The following is a 17,146-nucleotide window of genomic DNA, read 5'->3' as shown; positions in this document are numbered from 1 at the left end:
CAGCATTAATAACTCTCTAGCCGTTCCTGACTTAGAAATACAACGTAAAAATTAAGTGAATGCTTTCTTTACAGCGCTCTGAAGGCTCTCTGAAATAAGACAGAGCCCATTCACCTTCCTACACAGATACTATTTCATTTTATTTCTATCATTCAGTAGGAAATTTACGATGTTAAAAAGATGCTCTGAGTTTTTTTCTCTGCTTGATCTCCATGAGCAAGAGTAACACATTAATAAAAACAGACTGGTGGGTAAAAAGAGGTATAGGAAGTGTTTTGCTGTGTGGACTCTGGATTGAGGATTTTGAATATATTTCAGTCCTCCTGCCACTCACTACTCAGCCCCTCCCCAACCCCCAGCACACACGGAGAAGCGGCCGTAACCTTCGGGGTGAAAGCTCCCATCAGAAAGGGACACTGGTCACAATTTTTTTTTAAAAAAACGTTATCCCCAACATTTAATCATTCAGTGGTCTTCTTTGATTTGATCAGAGTAACCAAGAGTATTTCTGTATAATCAGGAGTACCCACAGAGTAACTCTGCAGTGGGGAGCAGTTTGCATAGAAAGCAATGCCGTAGGCTCTGTGTTAGGAACTAAATAATTTTTCCATGTAAACCATGTTTTGAATGTGCTCCTAGTAGCCTGGGAGTAGTTTATACTAAATCATGTTAAAATAGTTGAAAAATTAATTTGATACTCCAAAAATATTATAGGTTATACAATGAACAGGTAATTGTTTTGCAACAATTTAAAATACCATGAGGTTGCTTTGAACATAACAATTAGAACCCACCTGTGAGCTGGTAGGAACCAGAAGCTAATGGACTCAGGATTTTGGTACCAAAAGTACCAATATGGTCCCAGAAGGACACATAAAGACAATAATAAAGACAAAGCCAGTTATTTGATCTTTAAAAATTAGTCCAAAAAGTTAAATCTTAAAATCAAGTTTTCTCTCTTTCATATCCAGTATGCATTTATAGAAATTTTTCCATCAAAGTGAATTTAAGGCAAAATACGGTATGTTCCTTATATATATATATTATGTGTATATACATAATATATACATAATATAACATAGCGCTGCTATATTCCTCACTTCGGTGGAAAATCACGCATTTGACAGGGAACCAGAAATGACTGGCACATGTGCCTGCATTCAGTGTCTCTGCTCTTGTATTTAAATGACCTGAAGATGAAATGCCCCCCCTGCCAGAAGCACAGCGTGGCAGACCCCACGGTACCTTTATGTAAATGGGCAGGGTGATGTTTAAGTTGCAAATCGCTTGATGCACCAGGCCTCTTGTGGATTTGGGCTCTTTCATAAATGACAGGCGTCCGCATGGCTCCTGGGTCGTGTCCCGGACCTTGAAAAAAGTTATCCGTGCTTCACTCATGAGGCCACTATTTCTTCTAAGTACAAGGTGTGATCAAACAATACGGTGAATGTTTAAATAAAAGTAATTACTACAGTAAAAGACACATCCTCCATCATGACAATGCTCTGTGTCACACATCACTTCTGGTACAGGAATTTCTGTCAAATAAAAACATTACCATGTGTCCTCATCCACCTTATTCACCGGATCTGGCACCATGTGACTCCTGACTCTTCCCCAAAGTCAAAATGATTCAGGACATGGAGGCAGCCACGACAGAGCAACTAAAGACACTCACGAAAGAGGACTTCCAGAACTGCTTCAGAAAGTGGCAGGAACAATGGGATGAGTGTGTTCTAAGCAAGGGGGAGTGTTTTGAGGGGGATTAATGGCAATGTGTCTTTTACTGTAACAAATATTTTATTTAAACATTCTCCATATGTTTTGATCACACCTAGTAGATGACACTCAAAAGAATTGGGGGAAAATAAAATTCATTTCAGAATGCTAAGTAAAGATTCTCTGGCTGCTTCTTTTTCCTTTTCCTATGAGCATTTAAAATGACTTTTAAAAAAATCATTCAGCTTTAAAATAACTGTGGTGAAATACACATAACAAAAGTGTACCATTTCCATTGTCATACTTCCCAGTTTTAAGTGACACATCAGTGGCCTTAGCACATTCACAGAATCCTACTACGCAGAATTCTCCATCATCCCAGACAGAAACTGCCCACTACCCAGTAACCCCAGTCGCTCCTCTCCTCCGGCCCTGCGTGACCTGGATTCCACCTTCTGGCTTCACACCTGCCTCCTCCAGTGCCTCACACAGAGTCACACGGTATCTATCCTCCTGTGATTAGCCTATTTCTCTCAGCACAATGTCCTCGAGGTCCATCCGTGATGGAGCATGTCAGAATCTCCTTCCTCTGTAGACCGAGTAACGTCACTGCACGTATGGACCACATTTTCTTTATCCATTCATCTGGCAGTGGGTGTTCCAGCTTTTGGTGAAGAATGCTTTTATGAACATGGGTGTGAAAGTAACTGTTTGCGTCCCTGCTTCGAATTCTTTGGGGTGTCAATTGAGAGGTGTGCCTGCTGGGTCCTGTGCTGAGTCTCTGACTTCTGAGGACTCAGCATACGGTTGCCCTCGGCGGCTGCACCCCTCACATCCCACCAGCCAAGCATCAGGGCCCCGATTTCTCCACGTTCTCACCAAAACTGGTTAGTGTCTGGTTTTTGTCTTTTTGAGGACAGCCATCCTAATGGGAGGAAGTGGTACCTCACTGTGGTTTCAATCTGAATTTCCCAAAGCTGCTGAGCGTCTTTCCATGTCCATATTGGCACTTGTATACCTTTATTAGAGAAAAGTCTACTGAAGTCCTTTCGTGTTGGGTTGTGTGCAGAATGACTTTTGCACATCAAGGTATCAGATATCAGCTCAGTTACACAGCTGCGTGTGTTAAACAGATCCATCGCCTGTTGGTGGTTACTGCTCACTGCACTCTGCAAGAACCTATCTTTAAGGCAAAACAATCAACCAGGAGAAGTCTTGGAAAACCCAGACCTAAAACAATGAGAAGAGGTTTCCAGACACATGCTTGGGGTAAGATAGTGAGGAGTCACTGACAACGGCCTATTGGGGAACCGGTCGTGAGAAGCAGGACAGGAAACGGCTGACGGACCCGTTCCTGTCCCGCGAGGACGGGCACTGCGACGACCTTCAGATGCGTGAAATATGTTGTGAGAAATGGGAAAAACAAGTGGCTAGAGAAATGGAGCAGAACAGACTTATTCCTTCCTTTTATTTCACAAATCTCTCATTCCGACATTTTGGTCCCTCCTTAGAACTGGAATCCAGAGTGAAACCTGCATATGTCACTGCCATCTCCTGACTTGGATTAAAGTTCCTGAACAGACACAACAAACCCAGGCATTGTAGAGTCTCCACAAACGTTTGCTGAGTGAATGTATCAACATACATCCAGGCTACAGCTCTGTCTGGGATAATCTCTTAAAATAAAAATGGTTGGTTTTCTAGGACTTTAAAATTTTATAGACGTGGTTTAAAGAATGACTTGAATGACGGAAGTGCAAACACTCTCTCCTACTAAAGAAAGTCATACTCTCACTTGATTTTGAATAAAATGCATGACCAAATTCCACGTAGATATTACCTTGACAAAGAGAGGAAGTCTGTTTTCTTTGAAGGCAAAAAAACTGAATATATGATGCTGGCCGCTCTTGGTTAATGGCACCAGATTGCCAAAACAATCAACATAGATGGGTTTTCCTTCTAACACCTGGTGAAAACATGGGAAAATACAAATATAATAGCTGTAATTATTCCTTATTGACATAAAAAAGTGGTGGCACCCCTTGGAACATTAAAATTGACACACAATAATCTCTAATTCACTGACATTTTGTCTTGTCTGTGACAAAGCATGTCCCAGCGCCCCTCTTCTTACATCATGGGGACCTTTGAATGCATGGTGGCATTTAATGCTGCTGCCCACATTTCTGACACCGCATCAGGCTACCCACCAAAACCACCTAAACTTAAATTTCTGATCGGGTAATTTTTGCTGTCACAATGAGTCAGGGTCCTCGACTGCAGTGCCCAGAGGCCCGCACTGATGAAAAACTCTGAAATAAGAAAATGGAATGCAGAAAAGCCTGGCATTGCAGTTTTACATTTACAAAAAGGATATGACTGTTTTCTTTCCTACGAAAAATTACTAAGAACAACAAGGAAATATAAAACACCAGAACTGTTACAGGCACGTACGTACTGTATCATAAACCATCATTTTCTCCAAGACCACCTTTCTGCCCTTTACCTAAGAACAGCCCCCAGGACGGGTCCAGGATGACTGACGTTGGCCCATCACCTTCTACCTGACCACTACGTGGACTGGTCGTCTTTAGTTATGGCTCTGCTTATTGAGTACTATTTAAATATACTCTTTTGACAAAGGAGTAAACATGTCGCCATAAGATGTTCTGTGACTACGTACCTCCACATCCCGGCTTCTGGCCACCTCGGCAAAGTTTTCCTGTTGTTCCAGCGTCTTGTCCACTTTGTCGTCGGTCATGCAGAAGCATCGCAACCTGGCTTCAATGGGGTCATGTGACTTGGCAAACACGACGAACTTGGCCATATATGGTACGCAGATAATCTCTCTATATACTTGGGATGCAAAGGTCACAGATTCCTGGATTTGTCTGCAATCTATCAGCCAGAACCTATGCATGAAAGAAGGCCGGTTCTCTGAAATCCCAAGTATACCAGGCGAAAACAAAACCAGTTCCTTCACTATGATCAAAGTAGGCATTAAGTGCTTCTTGTGAAAAGAAGGGATGAGACAGGGAGACAATGAGAAAAAGGGGAGGCAGAGAGGCCAGGAGAGGAGGTAGGTGGTGGATGGCAGGGAGGAGGGATGAGGGGCAGCGGGGAAGGTCAGCAAGTCCACCCTGTGTCTGCAGCTCTGCTCCCTGGAACCTGCCCAGTACCAGCCTCCTGGGCTCGACATCCGCGTCCAGCGTGTTCCGGTGGCACAAGCGGCATACCCGACACTGTGACAAGGACCCCACCACGTGCAGCCCTGCTCCCCTCAGGCCCCTCCTAGTCCTCATTTCATTTCCTGAGCTCTTTCCAGTGAAACCTACCCAGCTTTTTCTCGTCTCCTCGTTCTTCTTCAAAAACCCTCCAGTCCCTAAGGCTGGGTCAGTCCAACAACCATTTTGCTCCCGACTTTGTAAATGCTGCTGAATAGAATTCCTCAAAGACATTCCCGGCATTGTGCCTACTTTCTGATTTGCGGCCTCACTAAGTCTGTGCGTCGCTTGGCAACTTCTTCCCGGCATCGCTTTATCCAGCGGAGTGACGTTCACTAAACCTTACAGCACTTGCGACGCCCCTCCGCTCAGCCCTGGGAAGGCTGACACCACCGAGAGTCAGGACCCCAGGTGGACGTTGTCTCCACTGGCTATTTCTACACTTGCAAAGGCTCACTCCACACCCACGTGCTCTGAAACCTTTCTCTGCCCATCATCACTCTCCTTCCTGGGCTCAGTTCCCATAATCTTCCAACACTCCTGAGAGTTCCTGTCCTCTTAGCCTCTTTTCTTCAAGTTCCTGATACAGCATGTGCTCTCTCGCTCTCTCTCTCGGCTTTTGGTAAAATGTATGTAACATAAAATTTACCCTTTTAACCATCTTAAAGTGTACAATTCATGGGCATTAAGTAGCTGTACTGTGCAGCCACCATCACTATACATTTCCAGAGCCTTCTCGCCATCCCACACAGACGCACTGGGCCCATTAGACCAACAACTTCCGGTTCCCCTTCCCCGAGCCTCCCTGTGCCTGTGTCTGTTCCCTGCACCTCACATCAGTGCAATTGGGCAGGATCTGCCCTTCATGTCTGGCTATTTCATTAGCATAAAGCCTTCAAGGGTCCATAGTTCCTGGCTCTTGGGAGTCACTCAGTATTACCGTCCTCATTCTGACTCCACTGTGTCTTGTTCACTGCTTCTCCAGTTGCCCGGAGTTCAATTATGAAGTCAGGAACAAAGCAAGTCCTGACTTCCTGTGTCCTCCCGGCCCCCGTGACAGTGCCATCAGCCAACACCGACTCACAGACCACACAGGTCACTGTGCTCTCCCAGCCCCCAACCGCGTCTCAGCTCTACATCTGTGTTCTGTCACTCTTCACGGTGTGCACACCTCCTGAATCCGCTCAGCACCTGTGGGGACACTCTCACTCTGCACTTGTCATTTCCTTGCATTAGAGTGAAGACGTGTAAGGACAGGGCAGGCTGCCACACACGCTGCTGCTGGCTGGCCAACCAATGTGCGCACCACACCAGCTACCAACGCTGGGCCAGCCTCTTACAGAACCGCTCCTGCCTTTCCGTCTCCTCTGTCCCCATCCCCAATCAGGAATCTAAGCTTTAACCACTTTCAGTTTCCACTGTGCCATCTGTGAAATGGACGTGATTCCTCCTGCCTTATTAAGTCACAAAATTGTTGTAATAAAATTAAACGACTGGGAAAGTGCCTAGCAACCTATTATTAATACATTACTAACTCATAATAAATTGAATTAGTGTGCGCATATGAAATAACACTGGACAGCCCTGGTGTGTTAAACGTGTGATACGTAAAGGGTAGTAAGTCAGTGTCAGGACATGTACATCACTGAAACCTCTAACCACTTACGCAAACCATATGGGCTCTGGAATTTTGTTACCCTGTTGATAAAGTAGTGGAGGATACCTTATTGGCGGCAGGAAATTCATTGTTCCTACAACTACTGGGACTGGACAAAGTGGCAGTGGCTGCTGAAACCAGAGTCAGTGTCCTGCAGTCACTTCCTTTCCTTAGGTTTTGATCTGCGTGGCTGGACTTGGTTCCTGTACCATCAGTTACATTTGCCGGTAGGTGTAGTTTAAAATATCAGCATAAATGCAGACCAGACCGTATTTAAAACCAAACCAAAAAAAGTTCACTTTTAAAGACTGTAAGGAGCAAAACAAACAAAAGACACAGGTGGGATGGGGGAGTGCGGGATGGAGGGGGGAGGGACAGGCAATGTCACAGTGGGGGGAGGGAGGGGACAGGCAATGTCACAGTGGGCTTTTCTCTGCTATGTGACGTACCTGGCAGACACATTGGTCGTGAAGGAAACACATTCGTTGACAAATGTTAATGGTGTAGTCCCGGTAATATCTTCCCACTGGGCAGGAGTGGTTCCACCTGAAATAACAGGATTGTTGGAAGAAACTGGGCTGCAGTCCAGACTCTGGGCTATAAAGTTCCGTCTGGGGACAGGCTGTGTTCACCAGAAGAAACCCAGCCACGCCTCACAATGACACACTGGAAACAAAAGGACTGAAAACTGCACGCTAAAAACCAACAGGGAGAACAAACGGGCCACCACCTCCCAAGGAAATGAATTGAAGGGAGGTTATTTGAACAACTGCTTCAGAATATTAGGTATTCTAGTCTCTGCCTGACATTCTGAGGCTTTTATTGTTATTGCTCGGCTCTGAAGATAAGTATAAATTGTATACAGTTGATGATTTGAAAAGAGCCTTTGACCATGCAAAGAGCTGAATGCTTTGTTAAAATAATGAAAAATCCAGATATTCTTTTCTTCTTGAACTTCCTATTTTATGCAATTAGTTTCATGAAATAAAATTTTCTCTCAATTTGCAATTGAAAGTTGGCAAAAAATTGCTTGGAAAATATTAAAAGATCAATGTAAGTACTGCAGTGAACGGACGAATGGACGAATGCCCAAGGAGGCCTCTGTGCATCGAAAAATCGCCACGGAGACTGGTGACAACTTCCGTTCCTACTGGGAAATCCAGCTGACATAGATAAGAATAAAACAGAGCGCTGTGGGAGGAATATGTGTTTGAGATGAAGAAAAATCGTGACTCTAAAAAGTTTCTTAAAGAAGGAAATTATTAGAGAAAGGGCATGGAAACTGATTCTAATAGCCTCCAAATACAAAGTCTTAGCAGAACTATATAACACAGCACGGCACAAACGTCCTAACACCCAGGTCAACATAATTTCTAAACCAATAACTAAATCTAAGAGGTTTAGCACAAACCCATCTGAAGACGCAGGGACAGAAGAACGAAGCTGAGGGCATCCAGGCCCACATATCTACATGTGATCACCGACAAGGGCAGGCGTGTCTGGGCAGTTTCCATATTGTTTCACCGCCACGCCTTTATGTCACATGAGATAGAAGGGTAATCTTATACACATGGGCCTAAAAGTATGGGAAAGACCCATGAACACTTGCTAATAGCCAGAAATGAGTATCTGGGAAAGCGATCACAAGCGTAGCATAATAGTTTCCCCAAAGCTCATTTTCGTCCATGTATTTCAAATTTTTCATGTTATTAAACTTAGGGGGTAAAGTCTCAATGGTTTGCTATCATAAGTGTAGAGAAAACATTACTAAGAAGGGAGAATTAGAATAAGGGTGAACATGCCTGCCAACAGGAAGGAGAAATTCCAACAATACCTGGACAAGTGGGGACGGCCACCATTCCTGCTGACAACGGACAATGAACATTGCTGCACACCGGTGTCATGCAGCTACTGTAAGTGGGGACGTGACCAGTGAGGTGATTCTGTGCGGACCTTTCACCTCTCACCATTTGGCACTGGGCAGGGACAACCCGTGCTCTGGCAGTGTCAGGAGTTTGGTGGTTGTCTGAAAGCCATTACAACTTCCAATTGAAGAGACCAGAATTCAGTTAATCATTAAAAACCTTTACTTTGTTTTTCCCAAGTTATTTCAACAGATCAAGGGTAAAAACATAACCAATTACTAGACACAGAAGAGTTAGGTTTGAAGTACTGGGCATAACTTTTCAAGACGGTATTTTCCCACAGATATGAGATATCTGCAGTGAGGCCTCAGAGACGATGGGCGTGGCTTTGAGTCCCAGCTCTGCAAATATTTATGGTGTAATGCTGCACGTCTCACGGACCTTCTCTTAGCCTCGGTTTCCTTTTCAGTAAAGTGGGGTGAGTTTCCTGACAGGGCTCTGGTGAGGTATGTGACAAAGCACTGATGCGTCTCAGAGGATCCATCAGTAATTATCAGTTCACTTTATCTCACCTTCAGCTCCCTCCTTAATTAGGACGCTTCTCCTGAATTGAGGCACAGAACCCTGCTGGCATCTCATGACAAAGGTCATCTAATGTTACGAGGACCTAAGTGTCTTCTTTCAGAATGTTCTACTCATATCCTCACATGTGACTTACCTGTTATACTGCACAGTAACCTCAAGGTTGGTGCGTCTCCCCCAAAACCGTTCAGTATGACATCACTCACAGCTTTGGGGACAGGGATGGTCATGGTGATTGGCTTATGGAATTTTCTTCTTCTAGGTTCCAAAGTGACTATTGGGCTGAAGGTGGCTTTGTTGCCCAGGATCTTCTTTACCAGCTCACCGTGCATCGGCTGAGCCTTTGCAAAGGAAAGAATGACAATAAGCCATAATAGCTCCATCTCATGTCAAACTTGTCCCTCAGTGCACCAGTCAGTCTGGTGGCTTCCAGTGTGGAAGTGAGTCAGCACTGTTACCAGGCACTCATGGAAACCATCACTGACCCAGGATGCCCATGGCACCCTGCTGGCCAGCAGCGCTCTGACCGCAGGCCACAGCCCCTGGGGCCCGCTGACCGACCCCCGCCCGCCCCTCAGCGCCCACGCAGCGTACCTGCAGGCCCACGCGGATACGCTTGGTCAGCGCGCCCTCGGGGAACACCGCCTGCACCTGCGGCACCACCGTGCTGCTCAGCACACCGCCCTCCGGCCCGATCAGGTGGCTGTCCTGCTTGACGCGCGACACCACGGCGAAGTACTGAGGGAAGTCGCGCGTGACGATGCGGCAGATGCGCTTCCGGTCCAGGTCCTCGGCGCTGTCCAGCACTGCGGACAGTGACAGCACGGGCGCTCGCCGCAGGCCTGACAGCCCCAGGCCAGCGCCCGGCTCCGAGGGCGGTCACCCTGCCTGCACACTGCTTTTTTCAACAGGAACATGTAAGAGCAAGGCAACCCTGACACCACCAGAAAAACCTGCAACCTTTTGAGACCTGTCTGCGGTCTCTTTGTGGGGACAGGTCTTTGCAGGGCAAGTGACAGAAAAGCGTCTGGCACGAGGTGCAGTGTTTTCCTGGCCGCCCTGGGCAGGAGGGACTTCAGGGCAAAACCAGAGTGAAATCCACCTGCTCTGCTCCTGATTCATGAGAGGGAATGAAACTGCTCACGCCTTTTCTTCGCCAATTGCAAAGTTAGCTCAAAACCATTCATTGGGGTTTTAAGAAGAAATATGGCCCTTTCAGTTCTCAGGGGGCGTAGTGCAGGAATAGAATGTGTCTTGTAAGGGTAAGAATTGTGTTTGTGTGTTTACTCCAGGGGACTGATTGTCTCTCAGACAGTCACTGTGGATGTTAAAAATAAAAACCAGCGATTATGAATTCAGAATTTCAATATTCCCCCAAACCATGAGCTTCCCAAACATACCATGTAACATCAGGAGGATGAGATCATGGCCTTTTTATAAATTGCATTAGTGCAGACATGTAGGGCAAGAAAACGAATCAACTGCAGTAAAATGTAGCCCGTTGAACTAAGCGGATCTCTGCATGTTATGGGATTATGGAAAGCCGCTCACTTTCAGACGTCACCTCCAGTCCCCCACCTCAGGCAGGACCATTTCGTTGCCTACACAGCAGAGGTGGGCAGGAAGCAGAGTCCCGGGATCTGACCACACATCACTGAAGACAACGCACCGGCACATCCAGCACACACCAGAAAAGAACGTGTTCCACACATAATAACCCAAAATACACAAAACGGATTCCGTTTTGAAACAAGCTTTCTACTTATGCAGAAAGTTGTAAGAGTGGGTGCCCATCCAAGGACAAGACCCCCATGCTCACAGCAGGGCTGGTGACAGGTAAACCTCAGCGTGCGCAACAGAAATGGTTCCAAGAAGGAGAAGCAACGGACCGAGGCGTGGAGCCAGCCTCATCAGTGACAGCCCCGATCCTTTCACTCTCGCCAGAGAGACTGACCTAAACAAGTCTTCTCCCATCCGCCCCTTGAGTAGGGTAAGCCTGGCCTCTATTGTCACAGAAGCTGGGAGGACGCAGAGAGGACACTGAGGCAGCCGCCATCAGGCTCCATCCACGACCCACGACCACACCCCATGCAGCTGCCAGTCGTCCTGAAGGGACAGCTACACAGCTGAGCGTCTGGCCCGGTACAGGACGCGGCGTGCCCTCGGCACTTAGATTGGGCACTTGCCTATTGTGTAGTAACTGAGAGAGGAACACGTCTCCTGGCGTGAGCAAGGGGACCCAAGGAGGTCCGAGCACGAGCTACTTCCCTCGCCTCCAACTCACATGGTTCAACCTGCGGCTGCGCCCAAGCACGCCCTGGGATTTGGAGAGCTCAGATGGCCCTAGGAAACGTAAGTTACTCTACCATGTCGGTACGTGTGTGTGAATTCGACCCCGGTAACCCTCCTTCAACTATATGCACAAATCTGAGTGAACTTAATTTTCCTGTCTCCTTAACAACAGAAAGTTCAAAACAAATTACATTATCCTATGATGCACTAGTTATGGGTCTAGGCAAGTTTCCTGCAACAAGCTCAGCACTTTTTCTCAGTGTGTTAAACATCTCAGCTTTCATTTTTTAAAATTGTGGAGTTATTATCCAGTAACCGTTCATTTTGTTATGAAACAACAAATCTGTTCTATCCCATGTTTTAGGTTTGAAAAAATTGTATAGTCAAGATGTTGTAAAGTGTTCTGTACCTCACTACTAAGGTGAGATCTTTACTATTTAAAGGATTTGGATTTTATTTTCCTGAATGTAACAACAAATATAGTGTGTCATCTAACTCATCAGCACTGGAACAATCCAGAATACTTGCTGTGGCAAAATACCACCACACACACACACACACACACACTCACACACATACACACTGACACACACACTGACACATGCACACACACACACACACACCACTCCATAAGAAAGAAATGCATCATTTTCATGCTTCCACCTCAGAGTTCTTTCAACACTCGATAGGAAGTACCTTCATCCATGCCATTCAGGATCTCGTTCAACTCGTCTTCAGTGTACTCGCAGAAGTGCTCTTTCCAGCTGTCTCCATTCTCACTGCGCAGGACCACCAGCTCCCTCTCCTTCCCTCGAAGGGCAGCAAAATGCGGGATCTCCACGATCACAGGCCTGACACAGTAAGGCAGAACACTCAGTGTGGACAGCGGTCAGCCAGCAGCAGACAACCACCGTGCCTCCGTCTGTTGCAAAGTGACCTGGAATTCTCCTCTTTCTGGGGACAGGGACATAGCAGGCCGTCCTCCGAGCCCACGGCCAGCGGACGGTCGCACAGTAGCAGTCCAGCTCGGGGGCACGGGTCCTTGGGGACATGCTGCCACCTTAAGCCCAGTGGTGTTTCCCTGAGAGTGCATGTGGCATTCTGGAACTTCTCCTTTGATAAACGTAAGTGTGACACATTAACCAAAAGAAATGTGCATGCATATATGTCTACGAAGTGTGCCGATGGCCTAAGACACTTTCTACGAGGTGCAAAATGACAGAATGGTTTAGGAGGGAAACAGCTCATCTGCGGCACAATTGGATGTGCAGTAAAGGAGATGTCAGGGAAGCTGACCACTCGGGGACTACAGAGACATGCACTCATGCGCTGGCCTATCCTTCCTTCGCTCGGGACACAGCAGGTGCGTGCACACGCGTGGCCCTGAGCGCTCAGCGGTCAGCCCCGTGTGCAGTGCCTGTTACAGTCAGGCCAGGGCGTGCAGCGTCCTACTCAGGCTGCATTCACCCTCAAAGCTTCCAGAGGCTTTCCATTTTCAGTCCAGGTTGCTTTGATACAGACTCCAAGTTCATCATAACAACATCGTAACTAGCACATAGGACAACTAGGCAGATGTCATGCTTTAAACAAAAATGACGGTCACAGCACTTTAAGGGAAAAGATATAAAAACATCACTCAAAAACAAAAGTCACATACCACAGGGGTCAGAAATGGTCCACTAGAGATAGATTATACAGAATTTAAATCATAGAGAGGGACATGTCATGGGCACAATGACAAAAAGAGAAATCATATTGCAGAAGGAGGAGAGGATGGGGGCCAGCAGCCATCGGTTGGTTTGAAGTCACTCCTACCCAAGGAATTTGGTTCCAGGAGGCCCCAGCTGAAGGATGCGGCTGACCAGACTTTCTCCCTCATTAAGTGGGGGAGGGGCCGTTGGCAGGTGCAGCTTACTGAGCACATCCAAAGCAGCAGTGAAAGAAAGAACAGAAGTGAGCTTCAGGGGTGTTTTCCACCGAGCCCCAGTGCCACCCGCTGGTCACCAGGGTGCAGTCTGGTTTGGTCCTGCCTCCTCCATTGGTCACAAAGCAAGGAGCCAGACCCAGAGTGCTCAATGGAGGCGCGTTGACAGGGAGCACGTGGGGTTGGCCTGTCCCCAGTGAGGGCGACCGCCAGGGCACAAGCTGGCAAAGAAAAACGGTGCTCCACAGGAAAGACGAAGCTGCTGGGAAGACAATGAAAACTGGCCCCATGCAGAGGCCGGGTGTTTTCATGGCTATTCCTCCACAGATCTGAAGATTATTGAAAAGCCTAAATGACCTGAGCATGAGGGAGGGAGGAGGGACAGGAACCACGGATGGGCAACTCCTCTGACCACGCAGCGCTTCCTGACGCTGCCCAAAGCGGCAAGGGCTCCGCTATGCCTCTGGCCTGACGGGAGGTGCTCTCTCGAACTGGGAAAGAGACACAGCCCTTTCCAGGTGCTAACGTAATTTGGAGCAACATGGTCCTAGTTTGCCCCAAATTACAAGGCTTTAGAACATTTCCTGAGTTCTAAAGCAAGAAATCCTCTCCCCGACATGACATCGGCAAAGCAAAACTTCATGATTAACAGGATTTTCTCCCTGTTTTTGAGCACAAAGACTTGCTATGACAAGACTTAAATACAATTGATTTGTTTCCAACTGTTTTGAAACTTTCCCCATCCAAAACGTCATCCTTTTGTCAGTTCTTGGCATGTTGAAATACCACTTCATAAAACAGCAGCCATACAAATAAACAGAAGAAAAAAGAAATGCTAGCTTCTGCTCAAAACTGCTAAAATGAGTATGGCGGAAGTCAGTCTTGATTTCGTCATCTTAATGAAAACTACGATTACAAAGACAGCCATTGGAGTGTGTAAGACCCAAGGTAGCAATTTTGATAACAGAAGAGACATATCACATGGACAAAATTTGTGGAAACTCTATAAAGGCAACACTGTTTTCCAGAGTGAACATATTGTTTCATAACCACATGAGACTTTATGTTTGGAATAGTAATATTTCTTCTATGACTGTACCATTTAAGTCTCAGAGGAAAAAACTAACACGTGCCATTGGCTATTCACACTGGAAGTCCAGCTGCTGTTATCACATCCAAAGAGAAAGAATAAACTAACCTGAATGTTGAACTCATTAACGCTTTAAAATAAGAAGCATGTAAGTGGAGTCAAGCATTCAGATGCTACTTCCGCTTTTTAAAAACTTTCCTGGCGGCTCATCTTCTTTCAAAATGTTCTGACGTACCTTTTTCCATTCCATCGCAGTGTGTCAGGCAGAGGACACAAGCTCACTGGTGGCTACGTGGGAGGTTTATGAGAAACGCTTACCCAAGGAACTGAGCACCAGATGGTCCAACTTCAATCAGGCGGCTGGCCAGGCCTTCCCCTTCCACCATCGGGGGCATTGTCGCCAGGCGGTGGCGTTTGACCAGGCGGCAGGTGACCCGCGTTGGGGCCGTGCACTTCCGCGGCGGGATTATGATACGCAGCCCGTTGTGCCGGCAGCCTCTCATGGCACCACCGCGGGCATCCACCATGAAACTAACCAGGAAACTGAAAGTTGAAACGCAAGATTAGATGGGCTTGGAAATACTGGGCAGTAAACAAGATCTATTGAGTTAATTTTCTTTATAATGCACTGCTCCCGAAATATCTTCGGTCATTTATATGTATGATGGCAAAAATTTGTCTTTAAAGGTTATTTTAGTTTATTCCAACGTCTTCATTTCTGTTTTGCTGTTGTTCTAATTTTTATATTATTTGTACCTTTAATCTAAGATGATTTTGCTGATTTCTGCTAATTTCTGTTGATAATAAATATAAATTATAAATAAAAAAATATCCAATTGGCTTAGAAAGTAGAATGAAATTATATAAAGACCACGGAATGAGTCTCCTTTTGGTATAAATGCAAAGATTCTGCTTCCTTCAATGTGTGTCCAGAAAAATCCACACACTGAAATACTGGAAGGATGGTGGGGAAGACCCACACAGTGAAGTAATGGGCGGGGGGGAGACCCACACACTGAAATAATAGAAGGACAGAGCACAGAGGAGATCCACAAATTACACTACACTCTTTCCCAATTTTCATTGCATTTGCTGGTTGTTTTTTTTTTTTTTTTGAGAAAAGAAAGAGGAAAGCCACAGATTCCTATCTGTGTGGATGTCACATGGCTTCACCAGCACAAACTGCCGCAGGTCTCCACACCTAGGCATACATCGTGACAACCTTTAAAATTCTGCAAGGCGTTTAATCTAAGTAAGTTATGGGCTAGAAACAACTCACTTCTGTTATCTCGGACAAGTGAAAAAAGGAGAGCGCAGCACCCACTCACAGCAGAATCCAGAACTCACTAATCGTGCTCCTAACGGGAAATCCTGCTGTTCATACTGCGGTGGCGGAGGGTGCCCATGCCCCCATGGGCCTGGCAGCTCATGCAGCGGGGACCAGAGAGGAGGCGCCCCTGCCCCACGTGCACCAGCAGCCTGGACCCAGCACGCAGGCAGCCCGCTAAGGTTTCGTATGGAGCAAAACCGAGGGCTGGAACCATCAACTCGGGACTGAGAGTGGGTGCTCTGGTCTTTCCCAAGACACAAGGATGAAAGTTGGCTGCTTTTTGTATTACTCATTTTTAAGTATAAATCCTTAAAAAATCTTTTCTGTTTGTGTTTTTACATGTATTAAAGAATTGAAGAACCTGCAATACTTCTGGATGAATATACAGGTTTGTGTTCCTTTTTATTCTTTTTATTTGACTATGTGTATGCTGATTTTTATGAAAACTAGAAAAAAACTACTTAAGTTTCAACCAGTGCCGTTCCAAACTCATTGCAGTATTGCTGACTTTCTCTACGTTTCCCATTTTTTGATTACTCTCACCACTGGTGACCAGACAGGGACTCCAACTCGTCAGGAATTTAATAGTATAGTGTGTCCGCTTAATATTACCTCTCTGAGTGCTGTCTGTACCCGGGAGGGCACTGAGGAGCTGCCTGTCACTCATGCCATCTGTCATCCCATTGCCCTTCTCCACCCCAGGGACAGCTCACAGCCTATATGACGTTCCCACAGAGAGAGCACGTGGGGATCTGCTGGCAGTGCGTTCTCTCTCTGAAGCAGTGACATCCTTGGCTGGAACAATGTTTAAGTATGTGTTTGACTATTTTCTTTGATTTTTGTCATTGACTGTTCCTTTTGAAATCCTCTCTGTTCTCATTTACTCCTCCTGCAACATTTGTCACCCTCCTACTAATGCCAGGTGCCCTGCTAGGAACTGAGGTCACAGAGAGGAAAGACACTGTTGCTGCCGCCAAGATGCGTAGGTTCTGAGCCCCAGATGTCACATGAGGGTTTGGCTGACTCAGAATCACTTACTTCCCTGGTGACTGAAAAATGAGTTATAACCACACCCAGGAGCCATACAGGGGCCAAAATGGCAGCAACCTTGTTGGCCATATTTCTTCCTGTGTTTCCCCAGCCCTAGCACAATGTGGATGGAGATAGTTGATAAATAATTCTTAAGTGAATGAATGGAAGAGTGAAAAGAACAAGTTGTGAGAAGTTGTACATAATTATGTCTGATAAAGAGAGGGCCTACGCTAGAGTACTATGTTCCCCCGAAAATAAGACTGGGTCTTAAATTAATTCTTGCTCCTAAAGACTCATTAGGGTTTATGTTCAGGGGATGTCATTCTGAAAAATCATGCTAGGGCTTATTTTCCAGTTAGGTCTTACTTTTGGGGAAACACAGTTGAAGGTAATAGAATTCTTTGGCCAGAACTCATTCAAACTATTCGGGT

General features: G+C 46.2%; 1 protein-coding gene across 50 annotated transcripts in view; it reads right to left on the bottom strand.

The window, feature by feature from the left end:
- ANK2 (ankyrin 2) overlaps nt 1-17,146 on the bottom strand; it is a 382,806-nt gene that overhangs the window by 30,648 nt on the left and 335,012 nt on the right. For 36 of the 50 annotated variants that reach the window (XM_033133572.1, XM_033133577.1, XM_033133570.1 and 33 more), the window contains 9 exons: nt 14,672-14,896; nt 13,155-13,253; nt 12,036-12,190; nt 9,642-9,853; nt 9,184-9,388; nt 7,050-7,146; nt 4,403-4,631; nt 3,560-3,685; nt 1,246-1,368 (listed from right to left, as the gene is read on the bottom strand). In XM_033133572.1, coding sequence (XP_032989463.1) covers nt 1,246-1,368; nt 3,560-3,685; nt 4,403-4,631; nt 7,050-7,146; nt 9,184-9,388; nt 9,642-9,853; nt 12,036-12,190; nt 13,155-13,253; nt 14,672-14,896 — 1,471 coding nt within the window. The remainder of the gene's footprint in view (nt 1-1,245; nt 1,369-3,559; nt 3,686-4,402; nt 4,632-7,049; nt 7,147-9,183; nt 9,389-9,641; nt 9,854-12,035; nt 12,191-13,154; nt 13,254-14,671; nt 14,897-17,146) is intronic. The other 14 variants (XM_033133607.1, XM_033133608.1, XM_033133600.1 and 11 more) reach the window with 1 other exon arrangement.

This window comes from Rhinolophus ferrumequinum, chromosome 18 (genome assembly GCF_004115265.2).
Source record: "Rhinolophus ferrumequinum isolate MPI-CBG mRhiFer1 chromosome 18, mRhiFer1_v1.p, whole genome shotgun sequence".
NCBI classification, from domain to species: Eukaryota; Metazoa; Chordata; class Mammalia; order Chiroptera; family Rhinolophidae; genus Rhinolophus; species Rhinolophus ferrumequinum.
The sequence above is the reverse complement of the archived record's forward strand: the minus strand, read 5'-3'. Positions and strand labels throughout refer to the sequence as shown.